Here is a 20,721-nt window from a genome sequence, read left to right as displayed (position 1 = left end):
CACATCTCTTTATTTTTCTGTGCCTGCCTCTATGTGTTTGTTCCCCTTCAGGCCTCCCAGAGACTTAAAGGTTAACAGGTAATACTGTCTATCCAGTACGTGTGATCTTTCACTTTGGGTCTTTCATCCTCCTCCGTGGAGATTTATCATCTTTACATGCACAGTTTAAAAAGAAACCCTTTGAATCAGAATCTCTTTTATACTTACTCCCACTCCTTCCTGCGGGCTTGTGGCGTGCTTTGTATTTTGTGAGCCTGGTGGGCCATGATGATATCTTTCTGCTCCAAGAGTCCGCCGCGCCGCCTCATCATGACGTGGGGGCTCAGAGACCCCGAGCCCTGATCGGATGAGCCATCGTCCTGACTGCAAGGGACGTCAAAGCTGGCCGCTCGAGGGGGCAGACCCGGGCTCTCAGGGACGGGGTGAGGGACCTGCAGGGAGCAGGAGCGGGCTCCTTGCGCCAAGCCTGGACGGGGGCTGGGGCAGGGCCTCCTCCAGACCTCAGGCTCGGGCAGAGACAGAGAGGACTGGACGTGGGTCTCTCCACGCAAACCACAGGTGGGCAGAGAGCGGCGAGGGGGGGTGAGGGAAAGAGAGAGCGACTGGTTTGAACTGGAGAGCATGTCTGCAGGGGTCAGGAGGTGGCACTTCCACTAGAACGCTGCAAATAAGCAAAGGAGAAGCAGAAGATGATGGGTTAGAGGTGGCTGCACAAATTAGTCCATCACTGACCCCAACCCCCCCAAAAAAATAATTAAATAAAATCCCCTTTGCAGCTGTGACATTTTTGTCTGCCTGAATAAATGAGCCACAAAGGCTCGACCCTGGAAATGTCTCTCAGCTAAAGCAATATTTCAGCAACCTTCACAAAGTTTGAAGTGAATTTGGCAACAGATATTCACAGTGTTTAGGAAATCACGGCTTTGGACTTCAAACTGAAAATATTAAAAAAAAAAAAATTTAAACATTTCCCAGTGAGTTTAAAAATCCTTGTTTTATTGTTTTTATTGTATCAGACATTTAAACGGTAGATGTTGTGCATTTAGGCCAAATAACTGCAAACTAATGACATGCTCATCAGCTTCAGCTGTGATGAGTGTTAAGCTCTAATTACCTGATGTAACCAGGACATGACAGGCACTATGTACTGTCACTGCATGCATATTGAGTTCTGCAATTAATTCATTGCAAAGCTACGTATATAGAGGCTTTAATTTCTGCCAGCATGACTGTACATTTTTTCTCTCCAAAGCAAATAACAAAAACTAAATATCAACTCAGCTTTAGTCACTTTTTTATTTAAAAAAAAAACTTGTTAGGTTTTATGTATTTTTTTTTTTTAAAGGAGCCTATATTTTACAGGTTCTGAATTTTATCAAAAGGCCTTTCAAGTACAAAAAGTCTTTTCTGTTTTGTGCACAGTGCTGCTCACTTTGGTGTGTTTAAAATGTTTTGTTTAAGCCCTTTAACAGTTGAAGAGTTTGTCCTTTTTCTTTTGAGTGTGCAAATTTGGAGATGTCTACATGCTTTTCTAGCAGGATCTTTGACTAGAAGCGATTACGATGAACTAAAGCCAGTATCTCACTAGGCTGTGATTGTCGGTGACAAATTGTCAAATTGTCAAATATCAAATGGTGTAGTTTAAAAGAGTTTTAAGCCCGTAGTTTTCCAGATATACTGATATGCTGTTATGAAATGCAGGTACGCACTCAACGGAAACAAAGCACTCAGCTGAATTTTCCTAAAACGACGTGGAAGCTTAAGTCACATATCTGACCTAAATTAGGCCGGCCGTAGTTTGTGTGGGTAAACAAAGATGGTGGAATTGGACAAGAGTAGAATCAAGCAGAAGAGGTTCAGGTGGAAATACAAGACGTAGCAGCAAGACGCAGTACCAGTGATGACAAGTTGAATAATATGATTCAGAAAGTGGATTTGGTAAAAATGACAGCAAATCTACAGAAAAAGGTTTCATCTTTTCCCGCCTTCATTTAGATCAAAAACCAAACCAGTTGAACCCTGTTCTTTTTGGCTGCCCTTGTCCAGTGAGGTGACACTAAAGCAGAGAAATCTGGGGTAAAACGAGGTGGCAGGGGCAGAAAAACAAAACAAACCAGTGATCCAGTCAAGAGACAGACGAAAACAAGGTTGTTTCCCCTGAGCTGGAGCTGAAAGGGAAGATGACTGAGTGTGGAGGAGCTGAAGCAAAAGCTCAGTGACTCACTCATCAGGCAGCAGGGGCTCCTCAGACGTGGACTGGACTCAGTCTGAGCTGAGCTCTGCCCTCCAACATGGGCACACAGCGCATCTCTAAAAGCCCGGCAGAGCCTACGAGGTCAGCGCTCACATTCACTCATGTAACTTGGTGGCACCTTTGTGCTGCTCGGCAGTGGGCTGCCTCTGATTTTAGCAGGGCCGTGCAAGTTCAGAAGACATGTGAAAGCTTGTATTATCAAGTCTTCTCTGCTGCCATACTGTGGGGGGGGGGGGGGGNNNNGGGGGGGGGGGGGGATTAAATGTCAGGGCTCTTGGATTAACTGGCACACCTTGGAAAAACAGCACAGAACTGGGGTGGATCCCTGACATGTGGGTGACTGATTCAAAGAAAAAAAAATAACAAAGGAAGCATTAGATAGAATCTGTACAATGTATTAAAGTTGAAACACTTATTGAATTTCAGCTCCTGACTGTGATCTCCTGCTTTAATCAGTGCAGCCAGTGTTGAGCCTATACTGGCTGCCCCCTTCTGCTAGTTTGTTCACGTCAGCTGCACGTCGGAAATCGTGCATTAAGTAGCCAGTTAATAGGTATTTCTAATTAAGGCGGCTGCTCCTTTATTCTTGTGGAGGTGAGTGTTTGACGTGCAGGCAATAAGAAAGCAGCCATAAACAGAAATAGATTTTTTTTTTAAAACGTGCACACTGGTGGGAGATGATAGAAGCAGCACCCCCCTCTGCTACAGGAGGCAAACACATCAATTAACTTAATGATCAATGATTTTTGTCTTACCTTGAGGTGCCGCGCGCTCCTTCATCATCTCCAAGCCCCCCCTCACCTCGATCAGGTGGATCCGGAATTCTGCCACCACCTACCCCCCTCTTCTTCTTCAGTCTGCCACTCAATCAGTCCAAGTTTCTTTTGGGAGGGGGGGATTAGAGGAAGATTTCGCCGTGGACTCCTTGAGTGCTGGTTGCCGCTGTATGGCTATAAATACACCGCGGGGTGGCTGGCAGCCAGAGCAGTGTGGCACACATGAGCGTAAACACGCGTGGAGACGAGAGCGGAGCGCGGAAATAATCCCAAAGCATCTTCACAAGCTGCTGGCTGCCGACATATATGAGTCACTTTCTGTGGATTACAATCAGTGCGCGGCCGTGGCTTCAAACTTCACCCAAAATACTTGTCTGGATTTTTTTTTCCTCACCTCTCCACAGAGAGAGAGAAAGAGGGAGGGAGAGAGAGAACAAAAAGAGAGAGGGAGAGAGAGAGGTGGGATTTTACCTTTCCAAAAACCAGATAAGGGTCAGTGATGCAACAGGTGTTCGTTTAAAACGGTGATCTGGTGGTTGGAGCTCAAACAGCAGAGACTCAGAAACGTGCACCACTAGATGGTGGACTAAAGCCACATACCTGAAAAATCAGCTCCAGGGTAATAAAAACAGAAATATGGTTGATATTTGATCATTAAAGGGGTAATGAGAAGGTACTGAGTGATTAGTTTTATTAAAAGGACTCAGTTTTGATCATGTATTGATTTGCTGGTATGGATTGACCAAATAACTGATAAATTATTCATATATAATAACTGTCTGACTTTTATTTATTTATATAAACGAACAATCAATCAGAACTACAACCAGAATATTACAGCCTTACATAAAATTGTGCAAACAGCTACAAAGAAATAAGTCTTGCTTGCTCATTCATGCATGACTCATAATAATCCAATGACAAATAATATTCTGACAGCCAAACGAGCTGTTTCTCTTTGTTTTTGTATCGCTTTTACAGCATCGCTGTCTTTAATTTTAATTTTTAAAGAATCGAAATAACTTCACACGTGAGCATTTTATTTAAAATGCTCGCAATGCAATCAGCGCCAACTATCCAAATAAAACTCCCACAGAAAGGTTGGTTGAAATATTTTTAATCAAAAACGCCAATTCATTGTTCTCAAAAGTGAAAAAAAGGGGGTTATTTAGTTGATTTTATTACAGATATTAAATGATGTCTGTTTCTAATCCATCCAGCTATCTTTCCTTTAAACCCATGTGTGACATTTTAAAATTATTTTGTCTTTTGTCTTCTTCTTATGTATAGTTATTACAGTGGAGTTAATTACAGGGAGAGTTGTGATTAAAACAGAGCCATGATGGTCTGCGAAGTTAATTAAAAGGTCAGTCGTGTTCATTTTATCCAGTCCCTTTATTCCCCTGGCTGAGCGAGAGTGGGACTTTGAGCAATGGAGGAACCATCTGCCACCTCCGACCCTGGAGGGAAAATGAAGACTTCAAATCCACACATGCTTAGAAGCTCACCTGCATCTCTCTCATTTTTTTTCCTCTCTGAGGATGGATGTCTTTGTTTTAATCAGGACAGCGTTGTGCTTCTTTTGCCCGGTCCTGGACTTAAATATCTTTAGATTGTAACTGTTGTTAGACATAGTTCCAAGAGTTTTGGTTTTTTTTGGGGGACCTGAAGGCTGCTATATATCTGCAAATGTTCCAAAGCCATATTGTAAGAATTAGACATGGATTTATGTAATCTAACAGAATCATCTCTGTGAGGAAATAATTGCCGCCTTACCCTCTGGGCTCCTGGCCAAGTGGATGCATGAAACAGAGATGCCAAGCAGACAAAGTGCTTCCACTGAAAGGAGAAAACATCAGGTGTATGTACAGCCAGACGTGCATGTTATTTGCTGCAGGAGACAGTTGGTAGTAAATGGTTTGAAAATAAATCTGTTCTGGCATGAGAGACCGGCTTCAGGGTAAACATCAGGTCTGTTTTGTACGCTTGTTTCTTCACATTTTACAAACTCCCACATCCTTCCATGTTGTGATGTCTTCTTTTATCTCTCTTAAGGTGCTTTGGCTTTACATTTATTAATATGTCCACTCTTTTTTTTTAAAGAGACAAGTGCTTATAGGCATCATCAATTCAAATAATGTGAATTCTTGGAGAAATATTGGGGATTAAGGTCAGTAATCTCATCAGCCAAGACAACAATGTCCATGTCAGGTCATTTTAAATGTCTATTACAGCTTGGGACGAACACAAATGTATTTTGCTTCAAACCTTTTGGTAGCAATACATAATTTAGCGCAGTACATACCAGTTTGTACCTGGTGCTTACAGGGTATGTACTGGGTACATCCCTGGTACTTCTGTACATAACCTTAAAAAACAGTTATGTACTCAATATATACAAGGTAAGTACCAGGTATGTACCAGTTAACTATCCAGTACTACCCATTTATGTATCAGGTATTCACTGGGCAGTATTATGTATTGCTACTAAATATTTAAATGATAACAAATGAATATAAAAATGTGAGCCTGTTTATTTAGAATTTAGGCAAATCTCTGTGTTTTCCTTAAAAGGCTCAGATATGTTTTTTGTTCATGACTCACAATTAAACAAGTTCTTGTTTTCAATCAAGTAATGATTGTGGAGATGAACTATTAAAAAAAAAAGAAAGTTTTGCGATCTAAAGTAGCATGGTGAAGTTGTTTTATTCTTATGTCCTTTGGGTGTTTTGCAATGTAATAGATGAGTTTTTAGGAAATGTATTGTCACAACTGAAGGAGTTATTTTAGTCATCAAGAGTCATTTTATTTTTATTTTTTTCTAAAATGCAAAGGACATACCAGGATTTGAGAATAAATCCAAGGTTGAGTGCACAAAAATGTTTCACTGCAGGCGGTTATGTACAAGAATGAAATCAACATTTTGTTGGGTTTTTTTGTCTTGTTTTTTACAGAGTTCAACAGCATCAATATTTAGAGTCAAGTTATTGAACTTAATAACATAGACGAGACTGGATTCATTTGCACTGGAAATAGATTTTTAAACACAGCACATGAGATAAATTTACATTTCAGTGAACTTTGTCTGCTGAAATAAAGTTCACAAATAGTGCATCAAAGACCACTGTATGTTCATGTTTTTTTTTTTATATATACATTTAAAAATTAAAACTATGTGGCCTCGTAAACAGACCTGCCCACATGAACTCACAGGAGGAGAACAAACGACCCAAATGTCCTCCACGTCAGTCTGTCTCTACCCAAACATGCTACCCAGGAACACATTGGCTAGCAATTACAATCTGATTGTACCATCAATGTATAACTTTAGTGCGTCCTAAGAATCTTAAAGCAACAGTTCAGATCTTTTGAAATGGGGTTCTGCTGTGAACAAGGGATATCTTACTATGAAGATAGCACTTTGAACGACCTCCGTTTGGAGAAATAAAGTTGAATTTTGAGCAGATTGACGAGCTAACTGCTAGCTTGCCAAGACTAGAATGGATTGTCGCCGCATTAATACAACTCCAATCTTTAAAGGCTTATGTCTGTTCATGCAAATACTGTTTTGTATTACATTTATATTTACATAAAATTCTGTGGTTATTTGTAAATGCAAATAGTGGCAGCAGCGTGTAGCTGCAGCACTTCCTGTGCAGCCTGGGCACATGCAGTAGGAATAGCATGCTTCTGCTGGACTAATCATGTAATGCAAAACCAATGTTTTTAAGAGCTTTTAGAGGGAAGCAGAAGTAAACTGCAGGCCAGGAAATGGAAATTACTATAAAGTTTGGAAAAGCTGTACCATTTAAAACAAATTACCACAGATGTGAGGAAAAAATGTGCAGGGAAAATAAAATAAAATAATAATTCTATCTAAATTTAATGACCAATCTGGGTCCAGATTTGGGTTGGCTCAATAGGGAGCCACAGATAATAAAATAGTGTCTGCATGAATGATAATAAATTATCAATACAAACAGAATTATTCTTTATTTCTCCAAATTAAGAGTGTTCCAACAGCTACAGTGTCTGAAACAGGCAAGATACTGATTGTTCTTAACTTTTCCGCAGAATCCCACTTCCAAAAATCTAAACTAATCCTTTAAGAATCAGTGATAATTCTTGCCTGGGGCACCAACATTAGTTGCCACAAAGATTTGGCAGGTTGTTGTTTTTTTTTTGTCTCACAGATAACTTGTAAAAAACACAACATCAGTCCGGGTGTACAAGAGTTAGAACATTAAGGTAAAATAAGAGCTGTGCGATTCCTATTCGGTTGTGTCTTTTTACAGTGAGCTGTATTCGCTTGGACCCCAAATACACCTGAATCCAGGTATTCTCCTCTTCCTCTTCAGCTGTTTGCGAAAGAAATTCTAAAAATACCCCTTTTTTGATGCCCGAATATGTTCATTTTCAGAAAGAGACAACAAAAGTGTTTCATAAATGAACAACCCAGACAGACAGCAATGAGTATTAACACGACAGCTGAATATTTATACACTTTGCAGCTCACCCAGCCCTTGCACAAACTGGATCTTGCTGTCAGTTGCTGAAACAACACTGCTTGTTGCTGGAATTATGCTGCTACTGAATACAAGATACAATGGATCTGATAAGCTTGAAGTCAGCTCAACGCTGTGCGTGCTATAGAAGAGAAGCCAAAAACACTCACAAACTCTTTAAATGAAATCAAATATGAAACCGACCATTTCGCAGATGACTTTAAATACATGAGATACACAATTGGTTTTTTTCCCCCCTCCTCGATTCTTTCAGTAGACAATAACGAAAGTGCTCTGATCAAACCTGTAAAAAAATAATTTATACACACCCCCGATGTTCAACTGGGAGGGGTTTTGTCGCAAAATTGTTGACAAGTGTTTTGTTTATTGATGGTCCTCCCCCCAGTCGCTCCGCTGCTCCTCATCCTCGCCTCCCATGGGTTGGATTAGTTGTCATTTGTTGAACGGAAGGCAGGCGGGCAGGATGACGGTGGAACAGGCCGGGCCCGCCAAAGGTTCCGCCACCTCGCCCTCCAGCTCTGTCCACGTTCCTTTCTCCGGGCTGTAGCAGATGGTTGAAGACTTATAGGCCCCCTGAAGAAAAGAGAACAGGAGTCAAAGAAGACAGACAGATGGAGCATTTCTAAGGCTACAGGGATTTCCAGTATCTTCACACAGTGTAAAATAAACTTCCTACCATGCTCCAGCTGTAGCCCCCCACGAGGAAGATGCTGTCATCCAAAACAGCGCAGCCCGGACCGCTGCGGCCCTCCAGTATCGGTGTCTGGAGGATGTTCCACTGGTCAGCTTTCGGGTCGTAACACTCCACCAACATAACGTCAAGGTGAGAAAAACCTGTTTGAGAAACAGGAAGAACGTAAACCCAGGCTACAGTGACATACATGTTACAATTCTTTTTTTCTGTGTAATTTTGCATCCAGGCTTTTGCTTTTGTGCAAAAAATTCTGCCACGGTTAAAAAACGTTCTTTGTGTTTTTTGTTTTCTTTGTTCTCTTTCTGCTGCTTTTATGTGGGCGAGCCAGAAAGGACAACATCAAGTATCTCTGTGCACCAAAAAGGATGAAGAAGCAGCTAGTAAATCGAAAACCAGTCTGGGTGTTACTTGTATTACCCAACTTCTGTCAATAAAACTTTATTAAAAAACATACTATGAGAATTTGGTACTATTGTTACTATTGGCTCAGATTTGAGGTACCTTTACAGCTAAATGTTTAGGACAACTTTCTGATGGAAAATAAAATATTACCACCTGAATCCATCCTATCTGTGTTATTCCTTCTTCCTGTCTCTAAGAGCCTCTGGACACCTACAGTTATTTTCACTAACAACCCACACCCTCAACACAAACGTAAGCCTCAGACAAAACAGGAACAAATACACACCTACACTGTAAAAAGGGATTGATGAAGGATTTCAAGATTATTTCAACTTTAACAAAATAGTAAATGTAATTTTCAAAAGTGGTCAAGTTTGAACTACATTAACTTTTTATTTTTAGTGACACTTTGATTGAAATTAATGAATAACTTAGGAAAAGTTTAGGCTAGGAAGTGTCATAAAACCTGTAGTTGGGAAGGTTACGTTAAAAGCAAGAAGTTCTTGTGTTTAACAACGATGTACAGTGTTTCTGTAGCCACCTAGTTAGCCTAGCTTTAGACAAATTTATCTACCAACCACAAACTATGCACCTTTGGGATTGATCAGCTGTTGTTTTTTTCTTTGCATAAACTTTTACACCCTCGTGGATTTCCCATCACACAATTATTTTGGCAACAATATGAACAAATTCCTGGATGTAATAAATGCTAATGAGCTGTCAAATGCTATTTTAATGTAACATATTTAATTTATTTGAATAAATATTAATGTCTAAGTTCTATTTAGAAGTAGCTATAATTGTACTAATTTGACTGAGTATATTTTTTTATTTAAAAATGGTTTGAGTTGAACTAACATAGCTTAGTTAAACCAAAGAAGTTAAACTCACCTAATTTTTTTAGAAAAAAATATGCAAAAAATTGTAAACCTTTAAGAAATTACAATTATAAGCAATTAGCAAGAATTTATTTGATGTAACTCAGTGGAAAAAATGTTAAAAATAATTAGAATTTAACAATTTGTTTGTAAAATAACAAGTGTAAAAATTGGTTGAAATTTAACCTATTTATTTAAGTGTGATTTGGCTGTTAGATTAAAGTAATTTAATTCAAAATATTGGCTATGATCAAATTACCCAACTTTACTGGGTGAATTTCAACAGTTTGTTCTTACAGTGATCATGAGTTTGAATAAAAACACAAATCTTAAGTTGCTTTAGAAAAATGTTCAGGAACAACAACCATGAAACTACAAATTTACATTTAAAAAAGTCTTTCAGATGGAACAGAGTGGGCCGTTAAAGTGCACAACACAGTCCATTTTTTAATGTTCTACCATGAATGTTGAGGAGTGAAAAATAAGGTGCACAGAGTAATGAAGGCCACCACCTGCTCACAATGGCAACAAGATTTTCACTCATTAAAAATAAAAAAAATTAAAAAAAGTACCAATACTGACCTCTTTCATTTCCTAAAAAGCGGTGAGTGCTTACCTTTCAAATGGTTTCCACCGATCGCGTACAGACGGTCGTTCATCCCAGCCAGGGCGTGAATGGCGCGCTTTGTGTTCATGTCTTGTTTCCTAGCCCACACATCCATTACGGGGTCGTAGCAGTAGAGCCAGGACACATACTCGCCGTTGTGCACTCCTCCTGCAACAAGTCAACACACCATTTTACGTCAAATTACAAGTAACGTGCACAACATGGATGCCTCGATGTTCGTTCTATAAGATATATACTTTATGTGTGACCCAGGAGTGACCAGGTCAAATGATTTTGACAGAATAAATCTTCTATAAAAAATAATATAATAATAATACTTCTATAGAAACTTATTTTTTGAAAACTAGATCCTTCAATCCCGTTTTTTCTTCTTCTTCTTTGTATGTAATATGCAATCATGTGTCATATTTACTGACTGCTCCTCCAAGCTGTTCTGTTCAAGCAGAATGGGGACACCGGGTTGGTGCCTTTGTTTTCATCTGGTGAGACCGGAGTATGGATGATTCACAGCTACTAAGCTCTGACAAACAGAAGGTTTTGGTTTGTGACCTTCTGCATTCATGCCATGGGGCTAACTGAAATGAAAAACACCCAAACCAAATGTGTAATTTCAGATCTACAAATTCAAGGGAGCAGAATTATAATGAAGCCTTCCTTCTGATACGATTTGAAATTAGTTTCACCCCTTCTCTCAGATGACAGTCATATCTCTCCCTCTGATTTCTGGTGCTCACCTGCTATTGCTCCAAGTACTTTGTTTACATTGAGACCACAATGTTTACAGTTTTTCGAGGAGTACTACTGCCTGTATGCAAAATTTACTCTGTAAAGCCTTCAGTGTCTCCAGAGGGAACTGCTTGTCAGCTCTGCTTGGGGCTGAAAACAATGTTGCCTGAGGCTGAAAACTACACATTCAACAATAAAAAGCATGTGGGGGTGTGCAGTTAAGACAGAAGTGATCCTACAGCCCATTCTTCATTTTTACAGGCAAGCAGCTAGACAGGGCCTCTTAAAAAAAAAAAAATAAATAAAAAATTGGCAGGCACACTGCACCACCTTCTGACAAGAAAAAAAGAGAGCGTGTTTTTAAAGATGTTACAAAATTTTATGACAGAGTATTTATCTTCAATTTGAAGATCTTGCTCGTATGTTTATTGTAATTTAGCTGTGTTAACATTTATAATCAAACATCACCGATGCAAGGTTTTTGCATTTTTTGTCACCTACTGCCATAGAAGGCAGGTAATAATGTAACAGCCTGTGTCTGTCGGTGTGCGTGTGTTTGTCGGTTAGCAAAATGCCTCATGAACCAGTTGGACAGATGTTGATGAAACTCTCAGAAAGTAATCACTGGAAGTACATCTATAACGGATTCAAGATGGCTGCCACAGCTAATCAACCTTAGCCAAGACAAAAATGACTATAATTTAGTCAAATTTACAGATTTTGACCTAAAACTTGGTGTAGTAGTAGCTGAGAATCATGCAAAATCTTTCTGTAAAAGGCAGTGGGCAATATGCATTCCTTCAAAGGAAGACTAGTTGTATTAGTCAAGTTCTTGATTTTATATTGGCTTTTACATACAGCATTTCTGTTTCTAAACTACTTCTGAACTAAATAACACTCATCCCGAACCTGAAATGTAGATCTTGCCGTTGTGCACTGCTCCTGCATGGGCAGCTAGAGGCTGCGGCAGAGGTGACACATAGTTCCACTCATTCGTCTCCAGGTTGTAGGACTCCACGCTGGACAGGTAGCCCGCCTCGTTCCTCCCGCCAATCACATACAGGTGCTTATCCAGGCGGCAGGCAAAAAAACTGGCTCTCCTGAGTGAGGGGAGGAGGAGTCAACAAGACAGCGTCACCGATCTGGCAAAGGCATCATTCGGTGTCAGCTTGACTTGTGCAAGTTCTTGTATTTGCTCATTTGAAAAACATAGAGTTCAACTCATTTGACGGAGTTAAAAGAACAAGAGCTATTTTAGAGTGATATCAGTGTCTGTGCTGTTTGTCCAGCATTCCTAACAAAAGCAAAAACATACACACCTTTCCTGCATAGGAGGCAGCTGAATCCAGCTGTTGAATCTGGGATCGTAGCGACTGACAAAGTTAGTGCTGTGCTTTCCTGCAAAACAGAAATCAAAATAAAAATATGTAAGTAAAATTCTAAGCATATTAGTACAAGGGCTACTGCTAACTTCACAGGTCTTTGCTTAAGTTTGTAGGAGCATTTGGTTTGATGAGCAATGCATGCTGGTTAGACTTTTATCGGACATAAGTTGCATCTGCAAAATGTCTTCATTGCACATGGAAACACAATGAATGCTGCTATTCAATACAGTTTTTGTTACAAAGGACTGTTTCCTTTTTCCAAAAAATAGCAAAACTTGTTTTTTAAATATAGTTTTCGGCTCAAAACTACAAAAACTATCTTTAACCATTTGTAATTGGATTCACTTGATCATTTCTCTTACAGTTAAAAACACACAACTAGTTTTAATATGTGGCTTTTTTATGATCATTTTCAAAGTTTGTCTCCTAGTAAGAAGCTGCGATGCCACTATTTTACAAAAAGTACTCTTAACACTTTGACACATTAAATATTTCAGCGTTAACAACAGTTATTTATCTGCGCCAGTTATTGACAAGTGTTGATAGGAGTGTTGTTTGTACACTTTGAGTTGATCGTGCTCTAGGATGAGTGTTTGAATCCATCTGAGAGTGTTACATTAGCTCTGATGGGTTTGAACCTGCATAAACTCTGACAGGAACTCCTCCAGATGGAGTAAACAATGAAGTATTTGCTGTGTGAAATCAAATGTTTAAAAAAACGAGGAGCAGATTGTGGTGTCAAAGTACCGTTGGGGTTCCACTGATCCTCTCCGCCCAGCAGCAGCAGGAAGTTCTCCACCTCCACCACGCAGTGATGAGCGCTGTTGTAAGGCATTACTAAAAGAAATAAACGAGAATAAAAAGTTGGTTATCTAATCATGTGAATGAAATAAGTCAGTTGTAGAAAAGCACCACCATGTGGTGGTTCCTCCTCCACTGGCTGGCTTCCCAATATTGTTTTTTTTTTTTTTTACTTCCTAATTAAACAAAGGACTCAAGGACTGACAGCAAGGGTTTATTTTACAATCATAACTCAGACAGTCTGGCAATCTGGATCTCTCTCTCAGAGTAGAATCATATTCCTGATATTTCTCTAGTAAACTCTAAGGCAAACACAAAACAAAAAAATATTTAACAAACAGACATTATCCTCACAGATGAACATGATATCATACCAATGATACCCATTATGGCTCCAAGTTGTGTACTCTGAGCCAAAACCACTGATAATCATGATACCTCAGTTACATTTGCAATCTTCTGCCTCCACAGGGCAAATTTAGCCCCATTTTATTCCATTTTAATCCATTGTATGGTTCAACTAATGCCCACAAAGTATAGTGTACATATTTTCTGTTAAAATACGTTACAGCAATGAGATCTGATGATATACTGTGCGCTCCATGAATTCAACTAGAGTTCATCATGGGTTAGCGTAGCTTAGCATCATACGTCCACAGCCGGGATGGCAGGAGCCATCAGGGAGGATTTCCTCCATGTATGTTTTTGTGGTCTCCTCCTCTCCTTCATCTTCTTCTGCTGAAGTGACCCCATTGAGATGTAGAGAAATGGTCTTAGGTGACAGTCATAATGAACATGATCGTGTTCACTCAATAAATCTCAGGCCCGGTGCTTTTTGAGCACAAATCAGTGAAATGTTAAAGCCCACCTGTCTGTCTCCATCAGTCATTTCCACTGTCACCTCCCCACCGCCTGATGGATCACAGTTGCTGCAAAATTAGACAGCCTTGAATCTCATTTCTTTCCAATTGGCCTCTCCGTGCAATCTCACTCAAGCTGGCTGACATGTGCCGCTCCTCAACGGGAGGGGAGTCTCGGATAGGAACTAATACTACATACACTAAACACAGCTTTATCTCAAACGAGGGGATTAGGTTGCCTGCCTTCAGTGCACCTCAAAGACGGGTGCCATACAACTGCCAAATTCCCTTACATGCTATTTACATTATCATTCAGTCTGCAGTATATGAGACACGGATGGACGGCTTTATATTTGGTGTCTAGTGACTTGTACTCATACTGGAAAACATCTTGTACTGATGTGAAAAGAAGATTATTGGTTTACTGTATGTTATAGAGCCATAGTATCTGAAGTACTCTGAGCCGATTTGAAAAATAGGAGCCTCTGGTAAACAGCTGAATAATATGAGATTATGATATAATGAAAGAGTCCTTGTGCAGTGAAAAGAAGAAAAAGCATATCAGTCATGACTCTCTTCTCCAGTGAAATATTACCTGAGGAAATGGTTTAAATTTATCTGGCTTTTTGTCCCCCTCTCAAATAAATCTGCTGCTAACCCCTGGGGGGGTCAGCAGCAGCAGGAGGGCAGGATGAGCGTGTCCTCTACGAGATGGACTCGATCACTCCGGTCTACAGTGAGCTCTAGGGCTCGCTAGAGGGAGTCAGACGCCTCTGCATTGAAGGCACAGTCGAGCTTGGTTGGATGACTTCACAGCTAATGCACCACTGCAGCTTGAGCTCTTATGTGCCTTTAACGGCAACACAACTGCAGCCTACTAAACATTATTCATTTGTTCCAGGCCAGGCTACAATACTGCATGATCCTTAGCCGGGTCTGACTTTTTAATAACAGGTTGCTTTAAAATAAAGGGGAAAAAATGGTCAAGGATTGCAGCTGAAAATCTGCCTGCCTTTGTTTTGTGTTCGGCCACGCTGCTGTGGGTACACTAGATGGCAAACTTTACACTGGAATCAACGAGCGGCAGGTCTGTCTGACACAACGAGAGGAATCAGATTCTGCCCAAATTGTGTTGATGAATGTCTTAATCAAAGGCTGTCCCTCTCAGGTTTCGCCTCATTGAAAAGTTATGATTGAATGTTAATAATCTTCTATTCCACATCCATTGTGAGGAGGCTACATCAGATGGTCACCGATGTGTTAAGGGGATGATTTTGCAGTTTTGTCCTTCCACTTGGCCACGGACCATTTGAGTGTTAACTTTTTTTAGTTTTGAGCGATGGGAATCCCTATTGACCTTTCGCTTGTTGCAGTTTTATGCCCATGAGCGTGAGTTTAATGAGAAAATGACGAGGAGGCAAACACCAGCGAGCTCTAGGCTGTTGTGTATGCATGGCAAAAATGAACCTTGAGGATTTTGAGCTTAAACACCAGGAGGCTGGAAAGAAAGGTTATGATTTGAGCAGAGGAAAATCTTGATTCACGTGAATTTGAGCCACAAAATAAGGTTATGAACTGCTTAGGGCCAAAGTGACAGAACACAGAACTATGGCTGATATGTATGAATGGAGAGAAGCAGCTGAGATATGACTCCATGAAAAGCAAAGGACAAGAACTCAATATGTCCAGCAACAATGATGCAAAGGAGGAATGTGTTTTCCCAATAGCTTCGTTCTGACCTTTGCAATATGGCAACAATATAGTGGTGAGCCTTAAAAGGTCAGGGAAGACAAGGGAAAAAGGAAAAAAAGTGCATTTTATTGAGGTAAAAGCAGTATAGATGTTTTTTGCTATTTTTTTTTTTTTACAAAGGTTTCATATGTTCTGGACAGACAAACTAAATTCCTCCTACAGCAACTTAACCCCATTAGTGTTAAAGATGCAGCTTCACCTACTTTACTGTTTTTTTTAATTTATTTATTGTTAATTAGTTTGTAAATGTTCCAGTAGCAGTTTCTTTACCTTTCAACTCATCTTCCAAATGACACCAGGTCAACAAGTTTATGTTGGCGTGATATAACTAAATTTAAGTATTGATCAATGTGAGTGAATAACCATGTTACATTAAAATCTATTGAAGGCAGATATTTTTCCTTATTGTTCTATCCTTGGCACTGTAGATCATAGGATTCATGTAAATCTTGTTGTGCATCCTGCCAGCGTATTTCAGCAAAAACAGGAGAAGCCGGGCATGAAGACATACACTGCTGTGAAGTCACGCTCTGATTAAAAACTTATATTAAAAGTGATAGTGATACATTATTACCTGAAGGATTTAGGGAACTCCTAACCCCCCATTTTCTGTGGAAATTAACCCGTGTTGGTGTCATCCACAGGAACAACGACTTCTCGTCATAATAGCACGCCACAGCAAGATGCCCCGGGTACAAAAAAAGAGGCAGAGCTTTTGCAACTCACTTGTGAGGATCTTCCATGTCTTTTTTTCATCGTCGTAGTACTGGACCAAATTGCTGGGAAGACGATCAGGTCCAGGAGGCAAACCCCCCACCAGTAGCAGCATCCTCTTATTGGAGCGAATCCTGTAATTTCAGAAATGAGGTTATGTTTACGTATATTAAAAAAATATATATATAAATTGAGACTTCCTATGAATCAACAAACATGCTTTGGTCCTATCTGCAGCTCCCTTCATCAGCACTTTGTTTGTTTACTTAGGCTGTGCTCATTATATGAAAGAGTTAATCAGAAATAAAAAAAAAAACGAATGCATGACTGAATCAATAACCGCTCTCTGTCTTGGTATAACAACTATACTTGAGATTACTTATCAGACAATACGCGGCCACATTCATTACAATTAACAAAATTTGCTCAATAGTGCATGTTTCCTCGTGATGTATTATTGAATGGTTATTGCACTCTAAAGATATCTTTTCAATTAGCTGTGAAGCGAGGATGGTCCTGCAGGGTGCCATGCTGGAGGCTAAAAGCACAGCGGAGTCCATAAACCTGCCCATACAATGTCTCCATTTCATTGGCTACACTGATTCATGTGACTCCCTGAACCAGTAGTGAAATGTTTCCTGCTTTTTGTAAATAGAATCTGCCCTCAAAACTGCACAGATTACTGTAACATAATGACCATTATCAGACTCAGTATGAATTTAAACACAGTTCTACATGTTTATCGCTTTATGCAGAAAAATATTAAGAGTAACTGGTCCTTATTTTTTTTTTTCTTTCTTTCTTCTGTATTACTTTTTCATGCTTGGGTAAATCACCATTGGTTCTGTACATTCTCTGAGATACGGGCCCATTCAGAAGTGTTTTGAGGTTATTCAGATGCAAATAAGACCTTGGACATAAATAATAGTGATTAATTGAGAGCAGAGAAACAGCGGCATATTAGACTAATTATGAGGATTGCTGATTTGTAGCTAATTTAGGTGCATACGTGGGGATGGACTCATTATTCAGATATGTTGTGATCTTCTATTCACAATATTTCAACAAAAATTTCCAGTAAGTTTAAGTTCCCCAGTGACTTTTTTATTTTTACAAATATGAAGAACTAAAGACTGATTGTATTTTTTTTTTATTGTTTTGACTGTGAAGTTCCATGAGAAACACCTGACTACTCTAACAATGTAGCTCCTTAAAGTTCATATGAGGACAAAATGGACATAAGCCCTGCTAAATGGACAGGTCTTGTGTCACTGGGACACGTGGATATTTTGGATCGAAGAAGGGGGAAAAATTGCTATAGTTCTTCAAATGCTCTACCATCAGAAGTACAAAATTACATTTGCTTTCATTACATTTTTTTCCTCCTTGCAATACCAGTAACAAGGGACCCTTTTGCTTGGATCATAAATTTTATGCAATTACCATGTAATTACCATGGCAACTATTTTCATTTCAGCATTTCAAACTGCACTGAGAGATCCTAGAAATGAAATGCAAAGAAAAATAATTATTTAGATTGTTGCATCTTGTTCAAACTGATTAGAGAACAATTATGTATAGTTAGTTTTCCTCTGTGAAACATGTGACAGCATTATTATGAATAAAAGCAGGATGGGGCACATGAAAACCCTGATCAGCTGTCAGTGTGTTGCAGGAAACGCCCCACAATCACCATATTCTGACCTCACAACTCTGACCACTCATGTAGTTTAATTACCTGAAATTATTTGATTACATTTCATCGCTTAAACTATGCTCAAATCACCTCGTGTGATGTGTTTAGGTTAATTTATGTCTACCTGTTTCTGTTTTTGCATATCTTCAGATTATCTGACTCCCTCTTACCTGCTGGCCGTGGTCTGCCTGCAGTGCTGCCTGAAGGGCATCAGGTGGTAGTTCATGGCATCCAGGAGCAGCTTCTGGCACACGGGGTCAGTCCTCATGAAATCGACAGACTGCACCCTCTCCACCAGCTCGGGAGCAGGTATGAGGGCAAAGCGTAGCCTCTTCATCAGGTCCGGTGCATAGTGCATGCGAGTCTCCCGGTCATGCTCCAGCCAGAGGACTGACATCTGGAAGAGAGCCAGCTCTGATTCCACCGGGGGTGGCAGAGCGTCCAGCATGGCGCACATCTCCTCAAAGTTTAGCAGCAGCACGTCCTCCACCAGGTACTTGTTGGCCAGCTTCTTGGTCTCATCCAGTCCGTGCAGTGCGGCGATCTTGCAGATCTGCTTGTAGTTCTGCACAGAGATCTGGTCGTTGAGGAACTGCACGCTCAGCTTGGTAATCTGGGGGATGTTGAGGATCTTGCTGACTGAAAGCACCTCTTCCACTGTGTCCAGGGAAAGAGTAACGTTGGCAGTGTACAGGTACTCCAGCACTAATCGCAGTCCAATAGAGGAGCAGCCCTGGAGCACCAGGTTGTTGATGGGCCTGGTGCTGGTGGTCACCAGCTTGTCATCAGGAGAGGATGAGGGGGTCCCACTGCTGCCCTGGTCCCCCTTGCTTCCCTCATTGTTGATGACATTATGGGAGGAGAAGAGAGATCTGAAATACTGAGAGCAGGATGCCAGCACAGCTTTGTGGCAGTGGAACTGCTGTCCCTGGGCAGTGAGAGTCACATCACAGAACAGCTGCTTTCTCCATAGCAGGTTGAGCCCATGCAGCAAGGTGTCACTGTGCGTTGGGTCAAAGGTGGATGTTCTATCACCCGATCTGGACATGACTTCCTGACTGCGAACGCCACCTAGGCAACAAAAAAACCAGCATGTGAGCCATTCAGGACCGATCTCTCAGTAAGTTATAGAACAAATCGCCCGTCCATCCGGCGGCAGGCTTCCAACTTTGATGAGCTTTGGTCATAAAGCAGCAAACAAAAACGCTGTAGCTCCCTGCCGCTCGTGTTCATTCTTAACTCGAGAGGGTTTCGAAAGAAATCAAAACAACAACAACGAATAAAAAATGAGGAGGTTTGAGGTCTGAAGGGCGCTGCCGACACGGATCCGGAGACGCTGCGGCGCTGCGCTCTCGCCTGGCGCGGCTCAAGTTGTCGGTTACGCGGGGAGGAGAGACGAGGAGACAGGCTCCACGGTGGACGGACAGCATGCAGCATTCAGCAGACACCTATCCTCCTCTCCTCTCTCCTCCTCCGGTCCTCCTGAGGACATTGCACGCGTTTACGGAGTCATACAAAAAGCAATTAGTTCGTCTCCGAGCCGTCAGGGCGCGTAAAAAAACCGGACGTGAGTATGAAATAATATCCACTAAAACGCGGCTCTCGGGAAAAGTTAAACACAAAACATGCGCATGCTTTTCTTTGTTAGGCTTTTTTTTATTTAAAAAAGGAGCTATTTGCGGGTTTAAACTTGACACAAGCGGCGAAACGTTGTCTCCTAGATTCTCCAAAAGCGCCTCCTGTCACAACTAAATGATGTGAGCAGCTTTCGGCTCTGAGAAGGAGCCAAACTTACCTGACTTCAGCTCTTCACACACACAAAAAAGAAAAGAAAGTAAGCTTCAGACGGGGGGTCCCAATATCTCCTGAATATCCCTTTGTTCTTCTGCTTTAAAAATATATTTTTGCCTTCCCTTTGTGGCGTCTCAAAAGAACCATTGATTCCAACTCCTAAAAGTCACTATTTCGGCTTATTTGTTGACGTTGGATCATTTGTTCTTCTGAATTAACAAGAAGTGTGTGAGTGTGTGAGAGGGAGCTGTGCTTTCTGCAAGAGAAGAAGAAGAAGAAATATACGTGTGACAAATTATGCTACCAAGAAACAACACATCATTATCCTTGGGCCTGGGGCTCAGTGAGTCGTAACGAGAGTAATAGGAAATCCACGGTTGGGGAGAGAAACGGTCGTGCATGGCCGGTGGAGAGAGACCATGCAGGGGTATGGATGCTGGAGAGACTCGCAAAATTATGGCTCAAGGCTATTGTAAAAACTGTCGAGCGTAAATGACTGCGATTTCAAACATCTTTGGAAGAAAGAGAAAGAGAAAGGGGGAGAAGAAGGAAGGAGGGAAAAAAAAGCCGAGTCTTTCCCCTCGCTGTTATAGAGAGAACCGTCAAGTTTTAGTGCGCATTGCTAATTAGTCAATTTCTCTCTGCCTTCACAGCCCGACGACTTTGCTGCTGAGCTGAAACTGCTAATTTCTGGGACCAGCCTTTTTTTGGCTGTGAACTGGATGGATGAATGGCTTGTCTCGCACAAATGACAAAAAGCCCCTGCCTTAATCTCCATCGCCAAAATAACCCCCCTCATCTCAGTCTGCTCCCACTAGTCCTTCAAACAGAAGGTGTT

General features: G+C 40.8%; 2 protein-coding genes across 5 annotated transcripts in view; both read right to left on the bottom strand.

The window, feature by feature from the left end:
* cacna1eb (calcium channel, voltage-dependent, R type, alpha 1E subunit b) overlaps nt 1-666 on the bottom strand; it is a 55,616-nt gene extending 54,950 nt beyond the window's left edge. For 2 of the 4 annotated variants that reach the window (XM_025007979.2, XM_037982097.1), the window contains exon 1: nt 208-666. In XM_025007979.2, coding sequence (XP_024863747.1) covers nt 208-623 — 416 coding nt within the window. In that variant the 5' untranslated portion in view covers nt 624-666. The remainder of the gene's footprint in view (nt 1-207) is intronic. The other 2 variants (XM_037982098.1, XM_017425985.3) reach the window with 2 other exon arrangements.
* A 5,453-nt stretch (nt 667-6,119) lies between these two features.
* klhl14 (kelch-like family member 14) lies at nt 6,120-20,207 on the bottom strand. The gene is made up of 9 exons (XM_017425947.3): nt 19,888-20,207; nt 18,263-19,163; nt 16,409-16,530; nt 13,017-13,106; nt 12,204-12,282; nt 11,794-11,984; nt 10,147-10,305; nt 8,233-8,390; nt 6,120-8,129 (listed from the first exon to the last, which is right to left on the bottom strand). Exons 2-9 carry the CDS (start codon nt 19,138-19,140, stop codon nt 7,989-7,991), a joined length of 1,818 nt encoding a protein of 605 aa, XP_017281436.1. The 5' UTR covers nt 19,141-19,163; nt 19,888-20,207; the 3' UTR covers nt 6,120-7,988.
* Between the last annotated feature and the right edge of the window lie 514 nt (nt 20,208-20,721).

This window comes from Kryptolebias marmoratus, linkage group LG20, assembly GCF_001649575.2.
Source record: "Kryptolebias marmoratus isolate JLee-2015 linkage group LG20, ASM164957v2, whole genome shotgun sequence".
In the NCBI taxonomy this organism is placed as follows: Eukaryota; Metazoa; Chordata; class Actinopteri; order Cyprinodontiformes; family Rivulidae; genus Kryptolebias; species Kryptolebias marmoratus.
This window is presented reverse-complemented; position numbering and strand designations above follow the sequence as displayed.